Genomic DNA, 26,055 nt, shown 5'->3' on the forward strand with positions numbered 1-26,055 from the left:
TACGCCGTACGATTCAGAGCAGGCAAGAGCAAGTTGGTTCCTGAGAGTCTAGGTTGCATCGACTTGATGAGGTTACCACACGAAGCTAAGAGCCCCAGCTACACTGTACAAACTAGAGAAGCGGAGTGTTGGAGATCCGTACGGTCAAGGGAGCCAAATTGCAGAGTATTGATACCGTACCCTTTATGGTTGGTACCCATAGGCCAATCCATACGAGTGAGTAAGTGCCACGCTCAAAAAGTTGTGTGGCTGTACGAGCAAGTATGGAGGCGGCCGTATAGAAAACCCATAAGTATACCGTACGTGAAGAAGAGAAGGTCTTACCTGAGTACATTGTACGGGCGAGTGTGGAGAAGGCCGTACAGAAAAACCATAAACATGCCGTACGTCGGGCGAGTGTGGAGAAGGTCGTACATAAAAACCATAAACATGTCATACGTCGGGTGAATGTGGAGAAGGCTGTACAGAAAAACCATAAACATGCCGTACGGAGGAAGAGTTGCACCGTGGGAGAGAAAAGTTGAACTATACACAAGGATTGCTAGGCCGTACGAAGGAGGAGTTGCACCGTACGAGATAATTCCCGAGCCGTACAATGGAAGTATCGTACCGTACGGTGGAAGTGTTGAGTTGGATGAAGGGAGTCTCAAGCCACGCACCTATGCATCGTACATCCAAGAGAGAAGCATAAGCCTATACAAAAGAACAAGTCTGTATGCAAGGAGTATAAGCCCATATGGAAGGAGAACAAGTCAGAAAACACAATACCTGTATGGGAGAATACGCTTTGATCAGAATTTTGACTTCATTAGCCTCGTTCCTGACATCTTAAAAAAGCAGAAAATCGATGCATGCCATGGAGTTTTGTGTGGGTTTGAAGGTTGTAATTTGGTGTTGGCATGGGACCTTGCGAGGGGAGTTGCCCCTCGACCCCGTTGGGGGCGCTGCCCTAGACCCCCGCAAGGGGTGCTGCCCCTTGACCCCGTTGGGGGCGTTGCCCCCAAACCCCCATTTGATTTGGCAGGTACACTACAAGTTGGGGGTGTCCAGTCGAAGTCACTGTCTGTCGTTAGTCTTTCCGAATATCACTTGATGTTTGCTTGTCGTTTGGAAGACTACTTTTTCTTTTGGGGGGATGATGTTGTCGGCATAAATTGCCTATTGTTATCTTTGATAATATTTGTTATCCGACAAGGTATTAAATAATTGTATTGAGTGGGTTGTTAGTTTCGGGTAGTTATGTGTCAGTTGGTTGACAGTTGTGTACCTCTCGACAACCGTTGGGTCCTTTAAATATGTCGTGTACTGTCAAGGAAGTGGGATGGTATTGTCGGATCTATTGTAATCCTTGGCCAACCATCTTTGGTCTCTTCTCTGTAATAATTGAATGTGCGAATAAAGATATATTTTACTGCCGTGTCTGGTATGCATTGTCATGTACATTATTATTTCCTGTATTTAATTTACCAGTTGTAGCAGTAAACAGTTTGTATGAGCTTTTATTTGCTATTTTGATTGAAAAGTCTATTATTGATGGAACATTGACTGCTGCATCTGTTTTTTATGGACTGAAGTCTACAGAGATAGAATGACTATGGTATTTAATTGAATTTTCGCTTGGAATGCAGAATAATTTGAATGTTGAACTTTTCTAAGTGTAAGTGCATACTCATGTAAAGCCATTTAGAATAACTCTTGTGTTAGCATTCATATTCCTGTGATAAGTACCTTGCCAATTTGCTTAAAAACGGAGAAAATCATCATTAACTACTAAAGTAGTTTACTTAGTAATCGCTTTAATACACTTTATAATAGGCCTATTAACTAACATGTGACTATTTTTCACAAAGGGGCTAACAATTGGCCTAATTAACAATGTATCTTGTCTGGAGACACACCAAAGCTCCAATTTTGCCTTAATTTTTAGATCCACAAGCTGAAATGCATCCACATGGGCTTCTATTGTAGCCATCCCATCCTGTTGGACTTGGTGTGCATGGATAACCAGTTGACACACCTGCTGAGTGTGTGCTTAAGTGACGTACAAGGTTCACACACCCTGTATTGCCACTACCTGTTCCCAGTTGTCACCTGCTTCTTCACTCGTTCCTTGTTTCTTTATCCATGGTTCAATTGGCAATTGCTTTTCCTTTGTTATATTGTCCGTGTCATGTACGATGAAATATTTCCAAATAGGCACAATGCATTTCTTCACAATCTCACAATAATTCTGTGCTATAGTTTGATGAAATATTATGGGATACAGAATGCCTCTCACAGCCTTTTAACGCTACTAAATAATTTCTTATTTTCACACTACAAGGCTATTCCCACCATATTGGATCCCTCCTCTTCTCATATTTTTTTGTCTTCTCTGCAATATTTCTTGGGAGTCTTTTTTCAAAGCATAATCTTAGTTCACTGATGTGGATGATGTAGAGGTAGCATTCTGAAGTCGGAACAAGTCTTAACGTCATCTGCATGCACCTTTGTTCCTATATGTTAAATGCATTGGGTGCTTTTGGGTCTCTCTGACAATATATTTTTGTGTTCAATTGAATTTAAACGGTTCTGAGATTCAGATTAAAATTTGCAGATTCCATGCTTTCCCCGTTTCACACTGATTGTTTGTCTCAGATGTAGGCATCCAAGATGCTGTTTGCTCTTTTCAGCCCCACGCCTTACCAAATTTCTCCATATTCTCATGAACATCGTTCTCAACCTTATGCTGAAGAAATATTCTTTGCCAGCAGGGAAGGAGTAGGCAATAACTTTACAATTAACTTCCCAAAAATATTTCTCAATGGTTATTTGCGGTCTCAGCAAGAACCCACTTCTGTACAGAGTTCTTCATATAGGTTTCATTGTGCTCATGCTTAGAAGTATTCCCCTCCCCTCCCCTCCCCCCCAACACTTTACTTCTCCCCATCACTGCGAAGTTGCTTTGCATTTGTTCAATAGCACAATTAACCTTCACCTCTGCTTATTATAAGTCCTTTTGTGAACTGCTGCAAATTAATTACTTGCAGCCTCTTCCGTATGTGTGCTCCTTTATTCTTAGATCTCTATCATACTCCAATGTTAAGCGATGTCTTATCCACATTGCCACATTTCTTGCTATCATTTATTTCTTACATCTGTTAAAAATTTCCATATTTTTGGATGACACTCTACCATTTGCAGTTCCTGTACAATCTTATGCTCACTTAGTATTCGCAATGGTGATAATTGGATACTTTGATGCTCATCACTCCTTTGCCTTAATGAAATCCTTCCTAACATGAACTATTTTGAAGTCTTTTATTACCGCAGAGTACAAAACATATTGGCCTTTATATATAATATTTGGAAGAATGGCTTTATTCATATGCCTTTTGTGAACATCATTCATAAATCAAACATAATTCAAATTTTGGTATTATATAATTTGACCTCTTTCTTTTGGTTCATACCATAGCTTATTCTTCTCTTCATGGGGCTGACACTATCTTCTTTTCACATCCTAAAGCAGCATGTCCTCAAGTATGCTGTTGCTCTAGCACATGAGCCTTCCATCGAACTCTGGAACAATAGTCCTTCATTAGATGTTTCTTTCATTCAAGAATAATCAATTCCAACCATGCGAATGCTATTGTTGAAAAACAAAATTTTAAAAGTTAATTTTTCCCCCTTGCACATTAGGGTGCACAAAAAATGTCACAGGAGGTGAAACATTGAACCACTAAACTCAAGCATTCCCAAGCAATTGACACCTTTCATGGGGCCCTTTTTCCATGGATGCCATGTTCCTGTACATTAATTCAAATGCTTCCTCTCTATGGTTGCTGCGACCTGTTTAGTGTCCAAGTATCCTGGGCCAAGTACAAAATTACAGTTCCTCTCTGATGGAAATCGCTGGCATTCACATTCAGGTGTGTAATATCTTGCCAATTTGTTAATTAGTGAGAATATCATCACTAACTCATACCAACACACAGATTTACAGGAAAACACAAGATCTCCAATTTATTAATCAGAAAACTGAATAATGGACACTGTTATTGTTAGGTCCCTAATAGTATAGCTAATTTATGACTCTAATATCATATATTCCTTAGTATAATATGCTGAGTACTTGTGGCATGCTTAAACTTAACATTAATTATAGTAAGTACCTTAAATACTTTTAATTAGGATAAGGGGGTATGGCCTTACATAGTTAAGCTTATAAATAAAGGTGGAGATGTTTCTCTCACAAAGCATCATATCATATTTTTCAATGGTTTGTTCCACTTATTTTGCTTCACGAAGTCTTTCTTTCTCGATACATGGGTTTGAATATGCTGCCTTTTTGGTTTGTGTGCATATTATTGTCAAAACTTCATTGTCTTGCTGCTCAATGTCAATTATATTTATTGTATCTTTTTGTTTTGGGTAGTCAATGTCCTCGTGGTCCCTTGGTTTGCACCATTTGCACAAGAGTGTTGCTTTGTTTTGATTGCTTTGACAATCTTTGGCAAAGTGCCTCCACTTATTGCATTGTCTGCGTTGTATGATAGGGCATCCTTATGAGTCATATTGTATCTGGCTTTTGCTTCCATTATTATTGTTGAATCTATTATTAGACCTTTTGTTTCAATGTCGGCTTGGTGAAGCATTGTCATTATTCTGTTGCTTTGGCAGTGTACGTGATGGAGTGGACTGCTTGACTTGTGTAAAGAGTACTTGTGTACTCCTAGTTTTCAAATCATATGGGCTTTCTTTGATTGAGTGGTTCGAAGATTAGACAGAATAATTTCATCAAAATTTTTGTTTTAATATGTCCTTCGCATTTGCATTTTGTACACTAGAGTTCTTTGTTTTCATTACTTTTTTTTTCTGCCTTTAGTTCCTTCATCATCATATCTTATTCATCATCATATCTTATCTTAAGGCTTGTTTGCTTCCAGATTCATTCTTGTTGCTATCATCTGAACTTTCATCATCTTCTATTTTTTTCTTGCCACAAGAGGACTTGTCTTCACTTTCTATGTCTATGGCCCAATTTTATGCTTCTGTACATGGAGAGGGTGGTGCTGCTTTCATCTTTTTTCTTTTGTATTGAGGGAATGAGGCCTCCAATGAATTCTCTCTTTTTGAGGCTATTGGCTGGTTCTTTTTCTAACTTTACTCGGAGTTCTTTGATCCTTCAATTATAGGTCTTGACGTTCTCTGTAATGTCCCCTACTAGGATAGAGCCTGTTTAACAATGGTTGTCTACACAATACCTGTAATTTAGAAACAACTTATTCAATTTAGGAGACAAGCTCTGATTAAGCTTATTGTTGTGAATTTCTGAACCAAAGATTACTATTTCATTCGATTGATCACTTAACATTCAATTCATAACATTTGGAAAAATCAAAGTAAGACTCAGAACTTACCTTATTCCGGAAGGGTAGGTTACTTGATTGGAGAAAACCTGCAACCACAAGGAAGCATACACACCTACAAACATATTTATTTCTGATCAGCACACTCTATTCTATTTAATATACAGTCAGAAAGAGAGTATAAGAGGCCTGGAGGGACAGCTTGGGTCCATTGTCTACCAAGACCAAGGGATGGTTGTTTCTAACCCCCTTGCTAGACTTGGTGGTCCTGTTTGCTATCCTTCCAGTCTGTATACTTCTAAACATTCACATTCTTTCCAACTTAGCAAGAATGGCAAGCTTGGGTCTGTTGTCTACCAAGACCAAGGGATGGTTGCTTCTAACCCCCTTGCTAGACTTGACCTCTATGTACTGGTCAATAGCTATGCCTCTTCGGGTTGTTAGGAAGGATTGAAGCAAGTATGATCCATCTTCGTGGCTGTTTGCTGCTCAGATTGTCTCACAGGTATGTCTTGTAGGGTCCTTCAACCCATTGCCTATGAATTTGGGCAGCAAAAGCCTTTCAATATTGGGACTTGATGGGGTAGTCACCATGTTTTTGTTTCGGTGCAACCTCAATGCTTGGGATTGGATTCTTATGGGGTTTTGATTTGGATGCTCTAGTGCTTCTCTTGCACTCTTGGTAATGTAAGAATTCTCAACTTTTACCTTTTCTCAGTGTTCGACACACTTGAGTTGCCTTCAAGTTCTTCCTTATTTACCTTTGGCCTAGGAGTTTAAGGCTCACATCCTTCAATTACTAATTCTTTCTCTTCAATCAACAATCTTTCAATACCTTGTATGTTACTTTCATAAGGTCTGATAATGGATCTCTAGATTCCATCTCCCACTCTTCTTTGTCTACTGGTTGTTTTACTAGTTTTTCTACTTGGTTGGAGAGATTGATCCACGTCTTTTCATGCAGTGGTAAGTGCCTTGCTATCTCTTTACACTCTACAGTTGTGTTGTTTCTTCTATTGGAAGTGTTTTTGTTTTCCTTATTGGGACTTCGACTTCGACTTATGCTTCAACTTCAACTTTGTTCTTGGGATGGGCTTCAACTTGGGATTTGTATGGTTATGCTTTCGTTGGCTACTTCTCTTATCTTTCTTCTTCATTTTCTTTGCCCTATGATCCGCAAGGATTGCCTCACCTTTTGTTCTGTTCTATGACTGCTTTTTGGTGTCTTCCGATTCTTGTTTGTGTACATGGGCATTAATTTTGGGAGATCTGACACTTATCTGTATTTCTTTCTTATTCCTCTTGTTTGCTTCTATCTTCGCAACCACTCTTTATTTGTTGTTTTTGTACTTCTTGTTCGACACACAGGTCTTGAAGTATTAAGAGATGTCTTGCAAGTACTCTTGGGCATATGATTAAGGAGTATGTCCACTTTCTTGCTTACTCTCAAGTTATCACAAATAACCTTTGGGGGATTTGCCTCCATTTTGCTTTGTTCAATATATGTTCTTTCACTGATATATTCCATAGGTTTACCAGGTTTTGTGTGAACTCGCCTTCTCTTTTTTTGATTAGATTCTATAGGTTATTCAACTAGCTGTCCCATTATATGGTTTTAATTCGACATCTTGAAAGCAATGACCTTGAATGCTTACTTTCTTTATGAATCTACAATTGCTAAAACACAATAAATTGAATTACACATACATGATTTATTCACATGAGAATAACATTGTAATTTATAAGATATAATAGTTTTTTCTTCATTCAATGCTTCGATGCTATTATACAAAAATGGGGAAGGGAATCATTTTCCAACAGCACACTCTCTTTTCCTATCTATAGAACAAATATATAAACTTGTGGATGGTTGGTAAGGAATTCCAGTTGTTGGCAACTACCCACAACTATTTCAATCAATCAGTGAGTCATAATTACACTCGTTGACTATTTAAATCTACAATATAACTAATGTAAACTATAACTACTATACGTTTTAGCTATTTACAAAAATAAATTAGAAAGAGTGAGGTCACAAGCAACTAGAATAGTAGCTGTTAATCTTGATTTGGCAGCAAAAACCAAGGTTGATATGACAGGTAATGTGGACTCCAATCACAGTCCACGTATATGTGGCACATCTAGTTCATGTAGCTTGAGCAAAGCCTAGATAGAGGGTTTTTTTTTGCCTAGAAATATACCTATAGCACAAAAAAACTCTCTATCTAGGCTTTGCTCAAGCTACATGAACTAGATGTGCCACATATACGTGGACTGTGATTGGAGTCCACATTACCTGTCATATCAACCTTGGTTTTTGCTAAGTTGGAAAGAATGTGAATGTTTAGAAGTATACAGACTGGAAGGATAGCAAACAGGACCACCAAGTCTAGCAAGGGGGTTAGAAACAACCATCCCTTGGTCTTGGTAGACAACGGACCCAAGCTGTCCCGCCAGGCCTCTTATACTCTCTTTCTGACTGTATATTAAATAGAATAGAGTGTGCTGATCAGAACTAAATATGTTTGTAGGTGTGTATGCTTCCTTGTGGTTGCAGGTTTTCTCCAATAAAGTAACCTACCCTTCAATACAGAAGGATTACATGAATATTCCTAATCTAAGTACAGAAGGATTACATCAAATAGGTCAACAATGACCAAGTACAAGGAGGTGTGGCACTTTATAATAGTGCGTTACAACATAGCTCATGCAAGAGAATACAACATGATGATGCAATGTCCATATTGCCAAGAAGGGGGGAATTTTTTCAACTCAGAGGGACGAAAGCTTATTTGAACGAATGAACATGCAATTTTGAAGTTTTTTGGGCGTTTTGAACACCCTGGTGATGTCGGATTTGATCCAAAGTGCTCCAAAATTGCAGATCGCTCCTGGGACAAGCCACTACCCTCCACCTTCAAACGGCTCTAGATTTGGCCTCGGATGTCGGATTTGGATGAAACAAAAGGCGATTCTGACTTTCTTGAACATCCTCAATACAATGGTGACCTTAGATTTGACCCAAAAAGCCCCAATAACAACCTGCAATAGAAAGCTCCAAAATGGAAAACCCTAAATTACATCAAATTTATCTCAATTGGCAAACCAATGGCACTTTAATGGCTCTGATACCATGTGAGAATTTGCCAAGATCTAGAGTCCAATTGATAGCACAAACAAGAGAGAACAAATTTGACAAGAATAAATTGTATTCCTATCAATGATGCACTGTGAAATTGAATTGTTTGTTGATTGTATTATTACATACAATGTAAATGAGCCTACTTATAAAGGCAAGGCCATATGGATATGTGAGCACACAATCATGACATGTGGCTCAATGAGATACAAGGGTAGGTAGGAGAAATAATAAAATATTCCACAAGAGGTGGATCACCCATCAAAGGTGGAATGTAACAACTGTTGACTTGGTGTTTAGCACCTCCTTCGGGGTTTGCGACATGGCTTAACCGTCTCTCGTGGATTTGGGTAAGTCTGGCGTTTGTTGCGGGCATTGATAGCTCGGGCTTTTGACACAATTGTAAACATACCAACAATTGGTATTAGAGGCTTGGGTCACGGGTTCGAATCTTGGGAGGTCCCCTTCATTCCGTTGGTGCTAAGGGGGAGATTGTTGACTTGGTGGTCAGCACCTCCTTCGGGGTTCGCGACATGGCTTAACCACCTCCCGTGGATCTGGGTAAGTCTGGCATTTGTAGCGGGCATTGATAGCTCGAGCTTTTGGCGCAACGACAAACATACCAACGACAACAAGATAAGACCACAAAAGGTGGGATTTCTCCTACATGCATCATCCCTATGTGCACACTTCCCTAAGTGTCTCATATCCAAACTACTATGAAATGCATTATCCTAAGTCAACTTAAGTGTAATTATGAGAAATAATTTACACCAACACAAGGTAACAGGTGGAGCAAGAAGGTGCACGAGGAAATAGATAAGACGTGCAAATTTCCATTATTACAATATCCTCTCCGTCAACATGGTAGAGAGCCTGTATGAAAGTGTTTGGTGACAACATTGATAGTTGAAGTGAATGGACACAATGCGGCCTCTCCAAAGGAGTTAAATTGGAGGTTCCTCCAAAATGTTATTGCAAATGCAAAGGCAATTGTGAAAGATCAAAAGAAGCAATGGTGAAAGTTAGATGCACAATTCTTTTAGATGGATGGATAGATGGAAGGAATTGCATCTTCATCAAGTTTTTGGTGTTCTCAAATGATGAGCTAGTTTTCTTGAATTTCAGTGGATGCTTCTAATAAAATAAAAAATGTAGAAACTTTGAGTTTGATGTTGGAGGAGATTGTCTTAGAGGTGGGTATATAGAATGCGGTGCAAGTTGTCACTAACAATGTAGTGACATGTGGTGGTTGGGAGAATATTTGAAGAGAGGCATCTATCACTCTTTTGGACTGCTTGTGCAACCCATTGTCTTGACTTTCTTTTGGAGGACATAAACGAAATATTGGGGGAGATTAGTTGTAGAAGATGCAAAGAGCATCGCAAAAATATATTTATAATCATCTTTAGTTTCTCAACTTGATGAGAAATCATGTTGAGGGGTAAAAGCTTGTGATATTAGGTGTCACAAGTTTTACAACGAAGTTTGTAATATTGCAAAACAATTGTAGATCATTGACATCCATGAAGATGTTTGTGAGTAAGGCTAGACTCCACATATTAAAAAAATATTAATGGAGAGAAGATCACAAAGACAACGTTTGATGATACCTTTGTGCAGAGAGCTGCAAGGATCGTCAAGGTTAACATTAAACTGTAATTTAAATTCTTTATTTTCAGTTTTTAAAAGAATTTACTTTAATTGTAACTTGTAAGTTTGTAAATTTAATTTGTTTGTACTTTGTAGGTGTGTAAGTCTTTGGTGAGGGTTTTACACTTGGTGGATGGGGAGCAAAACTTGATGGCATACATTTATGAAGCCATGGATAGGGCTAAATTGACCATCCAAAACTATTATATGGGGGATATAAATCGATTTGATTCCATTGGAGAGATCATTAATGTAAGGTGTTAACAATCAACTTCATCTACCAGTGCTACAAGAATTGGATTCAGCTCAGACTCAACAAGCTAATTTTTGACTCCAACTTGAATTCGACACATACACTTACCCAAGGCGATTTGAGTCTGTCCCTCCCCAACAAGCCCAAGAGCACCAAGGACCTTGTCTACTTGGCCTCTTGGCCCACACTCGGGGTTAGCGTACCTGCTGGATTCTAGTGCACTTGCTTCCTTTTATTCTCCCTACATAATGGGATGGTGAGATTGAAAGGCATTACAAACTTCATCATATAATTTACTTAATCGTCATATGAACCATTAGTAATAGAAAGGAATTATTACACTGCCATACATATTGCCGTCTATATTAATATTACTATTAAATTCTGCATAAGAACATTATCAGGTGTCATATATTAAGCATACATATTAAGCACATCCCCTTGCATACCACCAAGAACAAGGATGTTACTGCCTTTAACTCAATAACAGTTCTGATCTGATTGGATTGATGGCGACGTCACTGGATGCTTTTGATTCCTTTCCTTTATATCTCTCAATGTGAGGGAGAGGTCACACCCCTTCATCATGTATGCCCTTTGGCAAGAGACATGCCCTTTCTACCATTAGCACCCTTTGAAAGAATGCATCTCTTCATTATATCTGCCCTTCAAAAGGGACACAACCTTTCATAATCAGATCTGCACTTCTTATTTAAATCAGATCTGCACTTCTGATTCCAATTATCCCCTTCTCAAATGAGGTTCTCTTCTCCCTTTTATATCCCATGTTTGAGGGAGTCACAACTTTTCCTTCCATGTCTTTTGACCATTCATTAACTTAATTAAATTATAATTATATATAATTATATTTGATTATATTATTTTATATTTTAATATAAATTTTATTTTTATTCTTTAGTATTTTGATATTATTATTATTATTATTATTTATTATTACATTCTATTTCAAAGTGGGGACATTACACAGCCTTAAAAAAGAATTCAACATTTTTTGTGTTTCTTGAAGCATCAATTGAACTTCAAAAACATCATGCCATTTGAGGAAGAAAACTAAATCATTGACAATAAAGTAGAAATTAAAAATCTTGATCACTAAATCAATATATTTTAGGAAGTACAATCACTTTAGGAAGAAACAAGAGAATTCAACAATGTTTTTTTCTCCTATTTGTCCAACCATCAATCATGATGGTGCAACCCTTTTTTCTTTCTATATGTCATGGTCCTCATCAATTTTGGCTTTCACATTAACATCCTTTTGAGTCAAAATGGGGCCCTTATCTCCTCATCATCTTGCACCACAAATAGTAATGGCATCTATCATGTTTTGCCAATAAGGAGACCTAAAACAAATAAATAAGCAAAATAAGTATTCTTAAATTAAGAGTTTAACTTAAAATTTTATATACCTCTAAATGCAAAAATTCAAGAGACAAAAAAATCAAACTATATATTTTAAAATAAAAAAAGTAATAATTACCTGGTTGCATGAAATTGAATGGTGCAATAGAACTAGAAATCTCCAATTGCATTTCTTGTTGCATCATGCTTATCTCTCTTCCAACCCATGCTCTCAAGTGATGGATGAGCATCTAGAGTAGTGCATGGATTAATAAATGAATCTAAATTAGATGAAGATCCACAAATTATAGGCCCAATACTAACGCTACCATTATTACTACTCAAGGTTCAGGAAATGGATGAATGGAAGAAAAGTTTCTACCAATGGCTGCCATTTTCTCTCTTTGCTTCTTTTTTTTAATTTTTTTTTTTGCTCAAAGGTCTCAAAATGGCTTTTTACTCTATGTATAACTTAGTAAGACTATGTTGGGCATGTTTAACATTTCAGCATAGTATTTGTGCAAGGTAATACTTTAATTTGTTAATGCCTCTTGTAAGCATTTTTTTTGCAATGGACACAAATTATCTCTCCTTTCTTTGTCTCAAGGATGACGTGCTTCCAATAAAGATCCTTTCTTATTGGGGTTGACATTGTAATTAAAACAATTTATAAATTTAAGTATGCTGCAATAAGATTTGAATGGAAAATAAATTAGCATTTATGGTTTTGTAATGGGCACCCCCTGTTCGGCACTAAATTTATGGCCTTTTTACTTAGTGTAATTTTGTCAAACAGTTGGCTTGCAAGCTGACTATTGGATTTTTTGGGTTCTTGATTTGCAATAGGATAAATTGGATAAACTGATATATTATTGTAAAGCTTTCAAAGTTTATTCAATATAAAAACAACCAGACATATCAAATACCGAAAACAAGAAGATTAATGCTGATGGTATTTATTTAATTCCAACTTCAAGCATACAAATCAGATCTGAAGAACATTACAGACCATATGATAATAAACAAATTCAAACCTGAACTCTACAAGTATAGAACCTGCTGAAACACTGTTCACACACTGTAGCTGCACTATTCATGGCACTGTAGCATTTTTACTATTCATGCGGCACTGTAGCAAAACACTATTCATGCGGCACTGTAGCAAAAAACTATTCATGCGGCACTGTAGCAAAAAACTATTCACGCGGTACTGTAGCAAAAACACTATCTTCAAATCTGCACTTTCAAACCCCTGTAAAAACTTCATGCGAGAGCACCAGATGAAGCCCAATGTGTTTCTTGAATGAAAACACCATTAATCCTCCTGACTGTGTCTTTCAACAGCGAAGAGAATGCTAGCAAAGAGGGATTCCGTCCTCCAAGCCCAATAATCAGATCTCTACGAAATCCAACAGCATAACATTAATCTCATCCCAACATACCCCAAAAGAGAGCTTTCAACCTCCATTTATATCTTCTTCCCGGATGCAAAACACTTCATTTCCTCAATGTGGGATAATACATTTTAGAATAAAATATTATTTCCCACAATGTACACATTAAAGGGAACTTTTAATATTTTAAACATTACTTTATATTCCCAACCTTATAATATAACGATAAAGTTAAATATTTAATTTAACTTTACACTTTATCGTTAAATATTAAAACATTGTTGATAATCTCTTTAAATCATTGTCGCCTTCAAACATTTTTTACTGATAATTATGCCAACCAGGGAAACACTAAAAATTTCAAGTCACTGCTTGGGGACTAACTTACTATAAATAGTAAGTGTCTAGAAACCCTGTTAGAGCAGCACCGATTGGCCTGAAACTGAAAACACCTAGGCCAAAACACCTCAGGATCCCACCAATGTCCTTGTTAGCCTTCGGGACCATGTCAGAATAGGCTAACGACACCCCATATCATGTTGCGCTAAAAAGGGGACATTACAGTCTGCCCCCCTTGAAATTGCTTGTCCTCAAGCAAATTTGGTCCTGAATGTTGCAATACCTGCTCATTCTCCCATGTAACATCCTCATCTGGCAGGTCTCTCCATTTCACCAAGTATTCCTTAACGATTCTGTTCCTGAGTGTCCTTTCCCTGACATCCAGAATAGCTTCGGGTACTAACACAAGCTTCCCCTCCTCATCCAAAGGGGGTAAATCTACAGAAGGCACTACACTCTGACCAATGGCTTTCTTAAGCCTAGACACATGAAACACATTGTGCACCCGACTGCCCTCTGGAAGCTCAAGCTCATAGGCGACTTCACCCACTCTGCGAATCACCCTGTAGGGACCATAAAATCTAGGCTTCAACTTTTCAGCTCCGCTTTTCTTGAGTGATGACTGTTTATATGGTTGTAGTCTCAAATACACCATGTCACCAACCTCAAAACTACGCTCCACCCTATGTTGATCGGCATACAATTTTTGCTGATTCTGTGCCTGCTGTATATTCTCCTTGAGCGCCCTCAAGATGTCCTGACTATCTTGCAATGAGTCTCGGGCTTTGGGTACTCTGCTATCCCCCAAGACTATGTCAACAAAGCTCGACGCCTCATAGCCATAAAGTGCCATGAAGGGTGTCATCCTGATAGACATATGATATGTCGTGTTGTAACAATATTCCCCCATGTGTAACCATCTCACCCAGGCCCTCTATTGTGCAGTCACATAATTTCGCAGATAACCCTCAACCCACTTATTCACAATCTCTGTCTGACCATCCGTCTGTGGATGATAACTAGTGCTGGGTGTGAGCTCCGTACCGCACAACCGAAAGAGCTCCTGCCAAAAAGCACTCAAAAATCTGCTATCCCGATCACTCACTATAAACCTGGGCAACCCATGCAATCTGAATATCTCCTTGTAAAAGAGGTCTGTCACCTGCGCTGCTGTGTAAGTAGATGGTATAGCGAAGAAATGGTCCAACTTTGTCAAGCGGTCTACCACAACATATATACAATCTCGCCCTTGCACTTTAGGTAGTCCGGTGATGAAGTCCATGGATATGCTTTCCCACTTCCTATCTGGAATGGGCAAAGGCTGAAGCAACCCTGCAGGAAAAGTGTGCTCTCCCTTATTCTGCTGACATACTGCACACTCCTTCACATATCTCTGCACATCATCCTTAAGTCCCTCCAAGTAAACCTTTCACGGATCTGCCTGTAAGTTTTGAAGATCCCAGGATGTCCAGTTGTAGGCGCATCATGGAACGCCCTTAAAATTTCCCCCTTGAACAGTGATGTAGGAATCAAATAAATCCTATCCTGAAATCTGATCAACCCATCCAACACCATATACCTATCATCATGTATGGTACCTGCAACTATCCTAGAAGCCCAAGTATCCCCTGCATACTCTGCTATAATCCGATCTCTCCAATCCCCTGAAATCTCAACTAGAGCGCAAACATGTGGTCTCCTGGATAAAGCATCGGCCACCACATTCTTCTTCCCTTTGACAAACTCTATGTCAAAATCATAAGCCTGCAATTTAGTGATCCATTTTTGCTGCCTGTCATTAAGATCATGCTGGCTCATGAAATATTTTATGCTATTGTGATCAGTTTTGATCACAAACCGTCCACCTACTAAGTATGATCGGAATTTGGCCAATGCATGCATTATGGCCAACATCTCCCTGTCATAGATAGAATAGCTCCTCTCAACACCTCGGAGCTTCCTACTCTCGAATGCAATGGGATGTTTCTCCTGCATCAATACTGCCCCTATCCCATCACCTGAAGCATCACACTGAAGTTCAAATGGCTTCGTGAAATCTGGTAGAGCTAAAACCGGACAAGATGACATCACTTGTTTGAAGTGGTCAAAACATCGCTGCGCTGCTTCTGTCCATACGAAGGCTCCCATTTTAGTGAGGTCTGTCAAAGGTGCTGCAGTCTGTGAAAACCCCTTAACAAACCTCTTGTAAAACCCGCATAAACCAAAGAACCCCTTAAGTTGTGTGAGGTTCGTGGGAGTAGGCCAATCTACTATAGCTCTAATCTTTTCAGGGTCTACTCGAACTCCATTTGCACTAATAATATGCCCAAGGTATAGTAATTCTGTCATACCAAACTCACACTTAGACTCCTTGGCATATAAAGACTCTCTCTCTAGGATAGATAATACCTCCTCCAAATGCTGTGAATGTTCCTCCCAGGTCTTACTGAAGAACAAGATGTCATCAAAGAAGATCAAGACAAATCTCCTCAACTGCTCCCTGAATACCTGGTTCATACAACTCTGAAATGTAGCGGGTGCATTGGTTAGTCCAAATGGCATAACCATAAACTCAAAGTGGCCATAGTGACATCGGAAGGCTGTTTTCTCAATGTCCTCTGCTCTCATCCTGATCTGATGGTATCCGGATCGCAAATCAATTTTGGTGAAGAAGCATGCCCCATGCAACTCATCAATCAGCTCATCAATCCTAGGAATGGGATACCTATTTTTAATTGTTTTCTTATTCAGTGCCCTGTAATCAATGCACATGCGCATTGTCCCATCCTTCTTCTTTACCAAAACTACAGCTGAAGCAAAGGGGCTTTTGCTAGGCCTGATGTGCCCCATTTCCAACAACTCCTTAATTGCCTTCTCTATCTCATCTTTATGTTTCTTAGGATGACGATAGGGAGTGATCATCACTGGTTTGGCTCCCTCCTCGAGCTCAATAACATGCTCTGAACCCCTGTCAGGAGGAACCCCGTGAGGAATATCACTGAATACCTTGGCATGCCTGTCAAGAATCTCCTGTATATCTGGTGGATGACTCTTCACCCGAGGCTCCGGTGAAGTTGGCATAACTAAGCACTCTGTTGCCCACTCTATGTCATTATGTCGAAAAAGTCTCTCCATTCTCTTCAAAGAGACTACCCTGCAACTCCCATCTGAAAGTCCCCTGAGAACAACAGTCCTACCCTCATGCTGAAACCTCATTTCCAACTTCGCTAGGTTGAAAGTGAACTCAACCAGCGATGCCATCCATGTCATACCGAGGATGACGTCGTAATCTCCCATGTCCACAACGTAGAAATCATCCTCCAACTCATAGCCATCTCCAAATCTAATGTGAAGATTTGAAACCTTCTGAGTACATAATAGCTTTTGGCCATTAGCCACCATGACCCTAAAACCATCATGCTCCTCTGTCTGTAAACCTCTCCTGGCTACCAACTGTGTATCTATAAAGTTATGTGTAGCCCCAGTGTCAATGAGAGATATCACTTTCTGCCCCTGGATAGTACCCCTGACCTTAAATGTGATTGCCTTTTGGGCCCCTGTCAAGCGTGCCAACGATCTATCATCCTTAGGAATGCTGCTCTCCTCTATCGTGTTACCCTCATCTGAATCGGAGTGCTGATCCTCCCCCTCTGACTCTGACTCCTCTGCTGAAAAATACTCCATTTGATTTGCCTTAGCCTTGAGAGGGCATTTATGAGATAAGTCCCAAGGCTCTCTACACTGGAAGCACAGTTTCTTCTTTCGAAGTTCATTCAAGGTTTCACTGTCTAGTCCTTTTGATCCTTCTTTGGGTTTGTTATACTCTTTCTGAAATGGTTTTTTGTCTTTGTCCTTGCGGTAGGAAGAATCTGGTGAATGGTATTTTCCTTTGTATACCGAAGGGGCTAAATCTCGTGCCTTTTTAGTTGCTTCTGCTAAGGTGAGTGGATCATGTCCCTTCACCCAACCACATAATGGATCAGCAAGCCCATCACAAAATAACACCACCAATCTCCTAGGAGAGATATCAGTAACAAGTACAGACAAACGTTGAAACTCGGCGATGTAAGCATCCACTGAACCTGACTGTTTTAACTGTGCTAGCTCTTTGAAATGTAACTCGGGATCCCTAGTGTCAAATCTCTCAATCAATCTTTCTGTGAATTCCTCATAGGATGTAATCTGATTATGCCCCAGAGTCACCATGCCATGATGCCACCATTCATGCGCAACGCCGTCCAAATGCATAGCCGCATACTTGATAGCCTCCTCCTCAGGCATAGGATTAAGCTGCAAGTATGTATCTACCTTCTGCACCCAAGCTCGTGCGGTCATCTTCCCTGAAGCATCATAATAAGGCAAGGAAAGTTTTCCAACTTTCTTTCTCAGCTCAAAATTTTGATTCCTCCCTCCTGCTCTAGGCATATGTCTCATCCTCAAGTCTATATAATCTCTGAGGGAAATATCTGCTTGAAACTCGGGTCCACTGGCCTCCCAGTCCCTCCTGAACTGACCCTGTAACTCAGTAATCTGCGGTTCGTTCACTGGTTGAACCGGATCCCTAGGTGGGAAGGTGGGTAGAAGAGGTCTCAAGCTCGCTGTTCGAGCTGGGCGTGCAACGTGTCTAAAGTTATCCGCCTCATTCCCATTGTTGCCATGTCCATTATTACCATTAATGTTATTCTCAGGGCCATTGTTGTTGCCTCGGCCTCCATTATTATCATTGCCCCTATTGTTATCGTTTCCCCCATTGTTATTGTTTCCATTGTTGGCATCACCTGGATTAATATTGACGCCCATCTGTCTAGCCATAAGCTGCAACATCATGTCCATTCGCCTATTCTGCTCCTGCTGCATACGCTGCCCTTTCTCTAACGTACCCAGTAACTGTCTGAACATTACCTCCCCCTGAGCTGGAACGGTATTCCTATCATCTCGGTCACCCATACCGCTGTCCTGATCAAAGAATATTTTCTCTATGTCTGTATGACTGGATTCTATGTCCACCTGCACGAATGAACTAGACTACTCGCTCTGTGAGTTCAAATTTCTGTTTTGTCTTGCTTTGGTATGGCGGAAGTTATAAGGCCCCTGTTGCATGCTTAAACATACATGCTTAGCATGTTTTTTAATTCATTAATTTCTGATTTTAGTGTTTTGATATTTCGTCAAACACTTTTCCCTCTATCCGGCTGTTCCAAAGTCTCTGTAAGACCTCCACAGGATGGCAGGACTTATAGCTCTGATACCACTGTAATGGGCACCCCCTGTTCGGCACTAAATTTATGTCCTTTTTACTTAGTGTAATTTTGTCAAACAGTTGGCTTGCAAGCTGACTATTGGATTTTTTGGGTTCTTGATTTGCAATAGGATAAATTGGATAAACTGATATATTATTGTAAAGCTTTCAAAGTTTATTCAATATAAAAACAACCAGACATATCAAATACCGAAAACAAGAAGATTAATGCTGATGGTATTTATTTAATTCCAACTTCAAGCATGCAAATCAGATCTGAAGAACATTACAGACCATATGATAATAAACAAATTCAAACCTGAACTCCACAAGTATAGAACCTGCTGAAACACTGTTCACACACTGTAGCTGCACTATTCACGGCACTGTAGCATTTTTACTATTCACGCGGCACTGTAGCAAAACACTATTCACGCGGTACTGTAGCAAATCACTATTCACGTGGTACTGTAGCAAACACTATTCACGTGGCACTGTAGCAAAAACACTATTCACGCGGTACTGTAGCAAAAACACTATTCACGCGGTACTGTAGCAAAAACACTATCTTCAAATCTGCACTTTCAAACCCCTGAAAAAACTTCATGCGAGAGCACCAGATGAAGCCCAATGTGTTTCCTGAATGAAAACACCATTAATCCTCTTGACTGTCTTTCAACAGCGAAGAGAATGCTAGCAAAGAGGGATTCCGTCCTCCAAGCCCAATAATCAGATCTCTACGAAATCCAACAGCATAACATTAATCTCATCCCAGCATACCCCAAAAGAGAGCTCTCAACCTCCATTTATATCTTCTTCCCGGATGCAAAACACTTCATTTCCTCAATGTGGGATAATACATTTTAGAACAAAATATTATTTCCCACAATGTACACATTAAAGGGAACTTTTAATATTTTAAACATTACTTTATATTCCCAACCTTATAATATAACGATAAAGTTAAATATTTAATTTAACTTTACACTTTATCGTTAAATATTAAAACATTGTTGATAATCTCTTTAAATCATTGTCGCCTTCAAACATTTTTTACTGATAATTATGCCAACCAGGGAAACACTAAAAATTTCAAGTCACTGCTTGGGGACTAACTTACTATAAATAGTAAGTGTCTAGAAACCCTGTCAGAGCAGCACCGATTGGCCTGAAACTGAAAACTCCTAGGCCAAAACACCTTAGGATCCCACCAATGTCCTTGTTAGCCTTCGGGACCATGTCAGAATAGGCTAACGACACCCCATATCATGTTGCGCTAAAAAGGGGACATTACAGGTTTTCAATCAAATCAAAAGAAAAAGTAAAAAACTAAATATTAGTTCGAATTTGTAGTTATAAATTTTTTGAAAATTACAAAAAAAAGCTAGGGTTTTTTTCTTTATTCCATTAATCTAAAGTGAAAAAGAAATGTCAAACATAATGAAAATAAAAAAAAATTTAAATATAAAATTACCTCTTCAAACTTTCTCAAAAATTGATGGTAGGCTGCACCAAAACAATGATGGGTTCTTTCAAATCCTTCGTAGGCATCCTTTAGATGCACTGAGGGCTGCTATAAACTTGCACAAATGTTTTTCGATTATTGTTTCTTGCTGAATATATGTGCTGGTTTTTTCCTCAATGACATGTATTTTTTGCTCACAAACTATTTTTTTCTCCTCGTGCTTGAAAATGAAATGAATATGCTTTCAGGGTGTGAGAGCTCATTTTAAGTGTTTGTTTTTGATCTTTATTTGTTTTTTCTTTTTTTCATTTGTTTTTAATTTTGCTTGCCATAACTTGAGTCTTACGTTTGAGACTCATTGGGTATCCAGGTTTAGAAAATGAAATGAATGTGCTTTTAGGGTGTGAGCGGTCATTTTAAGTTTTTTGTTTTAAACCTTCAAGCTTTTTTTTCTTTGATTTTTTACAATTTTGTTTGGTGCAACTAGGTCTTACATTTGGGACTTGTTAGGTACTCAGGTCATGAGGTCTCGATTGGTGTCACTTGCCTTGGGACTTGCAAAGTCTAAGACATCAATCCATTCTTGCAAGAAGGTACTAGCTCAACCCTAAGCATTTCTTTTCCAATAGCTTCACAGATGTTAATGTGGAGGTTATGAAGGGCCTCTCAGCATGCATTGGGAGGGTGAAACCCAAGGTCAATGTGAGAGACCTCAATTTTTTAAAGTTGTAGAATCATAATCTTTCTATGGGAAGGCTTTTTCTTCACCACTACTATTTCAGGGAGATCCACCCAAATGGTAGGTACTGAAAAATAGTCTTGTATCTTAAAAGTTACAAATTACTGATTTGCAAGTTCTTGGTGGGAAGATTGAGGCCAAAATAATCCAAATATTCAAAAGTTATCCTTCTAATTTTTTTTTTGAACCTTGTAGTGCTTCTAGTGTGAGTGCAACTAGAGTTCAAAATCATTAAATTTCCATGGTCCATATTGATTTGGCTAATATTTTTTTCTGGATTTCACAGTGTAGATTTTTTTGTTATCAACGTTTCGTAGCAAACTCCATGATCCATTATCAAGGTATGAGAGCAAGAGCAAGAGAAATGAGAGGATGCTAGCAGACCAAGGAGTCTAAATAGATGGAAGGAATCAAGGCACAAGACAAATTGACAAAAGAACCTAGAAGATAGAAGATATGAGTGTGAAGGATAAGTTTAAGGTGAAAGGAGATATAGGAATGATGGGGCTAATGTCACAAATGTGAGAGGGGGAAGAAGCAGGTATAAACTCAAGAAAGCCAGTAAAAATATCATAGAAAAAAGGGAATCTATGCCAAATGAAATGAAAGATAAGAAAATAAATGGGTCAAAATATCTTGAAATAATTTCATGCCAACGAAAGAGAAAAATTATTAAAAAACAAGGAACAGTTAACAAGAAAGATAACAATAGTTGTAGCAAAAATAAATATAAGCTATCTATAGATAAATATTACCATAGAGATATTGAGAGGATATAACCGTAAAAATTAATGAAGTAAACAAGGAGGGAAACAACGCTTCAATGACCCAGTTTTTGTCCAATATAACCTTGGATTTTGATTTTACACAAGAAAATATGAGGACAAGTCACATGAACTTATTGATTTGGATGAGATTGATTCTTATAGTGATTGAACCACATAGGATGAGAAGCCCTCCTTGTTTACAAAGGACGAGATGTTGATTTTCAAAGGCAAGCTATGGAGGATGTAGATCTAGTAGGAGAGATCAGATTGGATGGCATCAATGTAGGTGATGTCCAACATGGTGCAAAGGAGTCATTGCTATATAGTAGCAAGCTAGAGCCAAATGGGCAGCCTTCTAGGCCGATTGAGGACTCACAACTAAGTGTGAGGATTAGACCCTCTCCTTAATTTTCACTACAAGGGGGAAGAAGAAATTATAAAATCTTGTAATATGTAGCGTGCATATATATGCAATTTATGATAAGTTTTAAAAACAATTATTATAAATTCATAATAGTTACTAGCTAGCTATTGTATTCACGTGATGGTGTGATTTTGTACTCTATTTGTATTCAAATCTAATAGAAAACACTTCCCCAACATTTTATCGACTCATTTAATGTAAGCAAGTTAAGTAGCGGAACAACTTCTTACACTAACCTTGAGAGGAGGGTAATGCAAAAACTTTTACAGACCGTTATAGCAGTTACAAAAACTTAACAAAAATAAACATAATATCATGCATACCACAACACAGTGATTTACATGGGGAAAACCTTTTCGGAAAAAAAATCCCCCACTCCAAAAGTCGCCCAATATATTATTCAACAATCAATTACAAATTACAATATACTTGCATAGCAAGCTCTTCGTAGGAGTACCACTAATCGGAGATTCAGAGGTAACTCAATAGCCATAAGAATCTTACACACAACCTCTATGACACACATCTCATATATAGGAGATACAATACAAGAAACCGTCAAACCGTATTACAAAATCATGGGCTAAAACCACCCAATAAAGTAGAGCAGACTTTATCTCCATTCTAGATGCACTATGACGTGTCTAAACACACATCAACACAGGTTCCTCCCTTTTACAACTCATTTATGTGTCTGATGCAATTTATATTTCCTATTTTAGGAGTCCAAACTTCCAGAGGCCATAACTTGTGAACAATATGTCCGATTGACGAACCGTTTGAAGCACCAGAAAGCTCATGAAGTGCTCTATCGTCTTGTAACCCACTACGCCGGTTATACCCACTTTTCAGGGTGTTTCAGAGTGTCTAAATTCCTCAAAATTAAATTTAAACCTTTCATCGCACCCTTCAAAAACGGAAACTTTAATATCTTCAAAACTAGCTATGATCTTGCGACCAAAAAATACCGGCATGCTTATCTAACCAATCCGAAGCTTTGGGGAGAATTTCACACCATTTCGTGCTTAAACAAAAACTTACTATAAATAGCGACCTCATTTAAAAGCAAGTTTGAGACACCATTTTCCCAACATTTGATACATTTTGTGTTGCACTCTTTAAAGAAATTTTAGAATTTTTTAAGTTGTCAAGTTCTGCTGAGTTAATCTTTTTCCACTTGCTAAGTCTAAGTATGCAAACCATAGTTCACAAACTTGGACTTGACTTGGAATTCAACAACTTAACGATACCAAAAAAATGGAAAAAAACTTAAATTCTTGGAAGACAATTTTTATGCAAAATTCAGCTACAAAATGTATCAAATGAGTTTGGTAGGGGATTGGTGGCAATGCTCCTTGTGGGGTTAAGGGGTAGCACCCTCATGGGGGTCTTCAGGCAACACCCTGAGTAGGGTGAAGGTGTGTGACATTTTCGTAATTTGTAAATAAGCAAAAAATCATGTTTTTTAATGCTCATGTTGTATTTTTTGTTTTGGTGTGTTTTTGTCACATATGGTATGTGGCATGAGTTAGTCTATCAAACTCATCAAGTACGCATCACAAAAATCACAAAAACCCAGGAAAACCTGCCAAGAAACTTGGCAAGTAAAGTTTGTGAGAACTTGGGGGCAGGTGTTATCGAACCCCATGAAATGCATGATCTGTGAGGTTGGACAAAAAGTTTCATGTCAGGGAGTAGCAAGCTATAATGACTGAGTGTTTTATGGCATATGCTATACAATTATTCTGCCTGCAACCAAATGGAACTAAACTACTCTGGTTTTTGGGAGACTAAGGTGGCATAAGATTTAAGGTTCAATATAGGAGTGGGAAAGGGAGAGATGAGGGATAGGCTTGGGAGGGTGAAGTTATGGAGAAAGGAGCAGGGGTCAAATTTAAAGGAATTAAATCAAAGGGCAGAGAAAAGGGTTCATTTGACAGGGACTCTTCATAATCTGCAGCATCCTTGGTGGATATTGACATACTTACAGTAGTATATGGATTTGCTTTTGTATCAAATGATCCTTGGTCTGGATGGCCAGCTTCACCCTCAGGCTTGACACTGGTTTTTCTAACTTTGTTGACGTAAGAGAAATGGCCAGTGTTTGTAACCAGAACACAACCATCATCAATCACTGAGTCTGGGTTGAATGGATATGGGAAGTATAGTAACATTAAAAATTGGCTAGCATGCTTTATTAAGATAGAAATAATATTAATTTGCTTTTTTGGGATCATGTTCATTAAAAATGGAAGTAGTTATCAATAAATTTATATATAAGCTGGCAGGTCACATGCTGAAGATACTATAGATAATTTTTACACTTGGGATGTCTTGCTTAGTTTTTATATTTATCATTGTATTCTTTTGATGTACTGGGTTAGAAGTTTGGAATAATTAATTAGCATGTTAATCTAAAAGTGCAGGCTTGTTTGGCATTGAAAATTGCCGACTTTTATTGTTTTTTGTAGATAGGTATATTTTGCTTGCCAACATCAGCTGTTATTCCGCTGCATGATCATCCTGGGATGATAGTCTTGAGCAAGCTTCTTTATGGGTCGATGCATGTGAAAGCCTATGATTGGGTTGACCCTGTGGATTTAGAGAGAAATTCTGACAGATCACAGTGTAAGCCATTCCAACTGATTGTTTGTAGTATTTCTCATCAATATTTTTCTTAGTTTTGTAATATGCTTTCTTTATGTTCTGGAAAGCTCTTGGGCTATGCAATATTATTAAGAGTTTCAGTCATAAGCAAATTTGTTTTTTCTCTTTGTTGCAGCAAGATTAGCAAAGTTGAAGGTTGACACAGTTATTACTGCTCCCCGTGGGCCATCTGTACTATATCCAACGACTGGAGGAAACATACATTCTTTTACAGCGGTGACATCTTGTGCAGTACTTGATGTCCTTGCACCACCTTATTCAGACACAGCTGGCAGGCATTGCACATATTATCGAGATTATCCTTATTCATGTTTTCCTGGTTAGTATGTCACTCATAAATTGCAACATTTTACTTTAAAAACTATATTTTTATGTAGCTAGGACCTTGTTGTACTGATAGACATCACTGTTTGTGTGTATGATCTGATTTAATGGGAATCCTATTTCTTGCTAGGTAAATTGACAGAAAACACTGTTGAGGATCAAGGTTATGCATGGTTGGAAGTAGATAGTATGAATGACTTTTTTGTTAGAGGTGGAAAGTACACTGGTCCTAGAGTTGAGACTTGATGAAATTATTAGATGCTGCCAAGATATACAATGTTCTTAAAGGAGGCCATGGAATTCTTCACTAAATCTTATTGACATATCTGCTAGGTGCTACTAGTAGAATAGATAAATTAGGTAATAAGGGACAATGCATTCCTTTAGACTGATAAATTTACTAGCATCTATACTGGCGGGCGTTCTATGTGCTTGAGATCTATAAATGTATTGATAATTATATCTCTCTTTATGGACATATCATGCTGCCTGTTGATAATAATGTGTTCCAATGGTTCTTGAGAAAACTTCTCTTTCTCCAGGTTTGGCAGCGTCTTAAAAGCAATGTTTAGTTGCATCATTGGTCTTATATTGTCATCAGCCTATTGTTAAAAGGGCTGAGTTTAGAATTATGTAAATTATTTTAATCCATAAAGGGTGTATCAGCAGTTAACAGGCTGCTTGACACTTACACAAGTTGCTTTATTGGTTAATAAAAGAACCCTTCTACAGACACTTCTAATGTTTATTTTGTTTTGATCTCAATGCTTGCAATTTGATGCAGGTATCTTCCAAAGTAAATTGAAGCATTGAGAAGTTACATTGTTTAATTTAATGACTACAAGGATTTAATGGCATGCCTTATTCAAAGTTGATTGTTCAAAGAGCACAGATTTGAACTTTTTAGTGGTTTTATGTATTGCATGTGTCCATTTAATA

General features: G+C 38.3%; 1 protein-coding gene across 2 annotated transcripts in view; it reads left to right on the forward strand.

Moving 5' to 3' along the window:
* LOC131052729 (plant cysteine oxidase 3) overlaps positions 1-25,851 on the forward strand; it is a 45,259-nt gene extending 19,408 nt beyond the window's left edge. For both annotated transcript variants that reach the window (XM_057987319.2, XM_057987318.2), the window contains exons 3-5: positions 24,597-24,753; positions 24,908-25,111; positions 25,247-25,851. In XM_057987319.2, coding sequence (XP_057843302.1) covers positions 24,597-24,753; positions 24,908-25,111; positions 25,247-25,362 — 477 coding nt within the window. In that variant the 3' untranslated portion in view covers positions 25,363-25,851. The remainder of the gene's footprint in view (positions 1-24,596; positions 24,754-24,907; positions 25,112-25,246) is intronic.
* The last annotated feature ends 204 nt before the right edge of the window (positions 25,852-26,055 follow it).

The sequence above is a fragment of the Cryptomeria japonica genome, chromosome 3, assembly GCF_030272615.1.
Source record: "Cryptomeria japonica chromosome 3, Sugi_1.0, whole genome shotgun sequence".
Classification (NCBI taxonomy): Eukaryota; Viridiplantae; Streptophyta; class Pinopsida; order Cupressales; family Cupressaceae; genus Cryptomeria; species Cryptomeria japonica.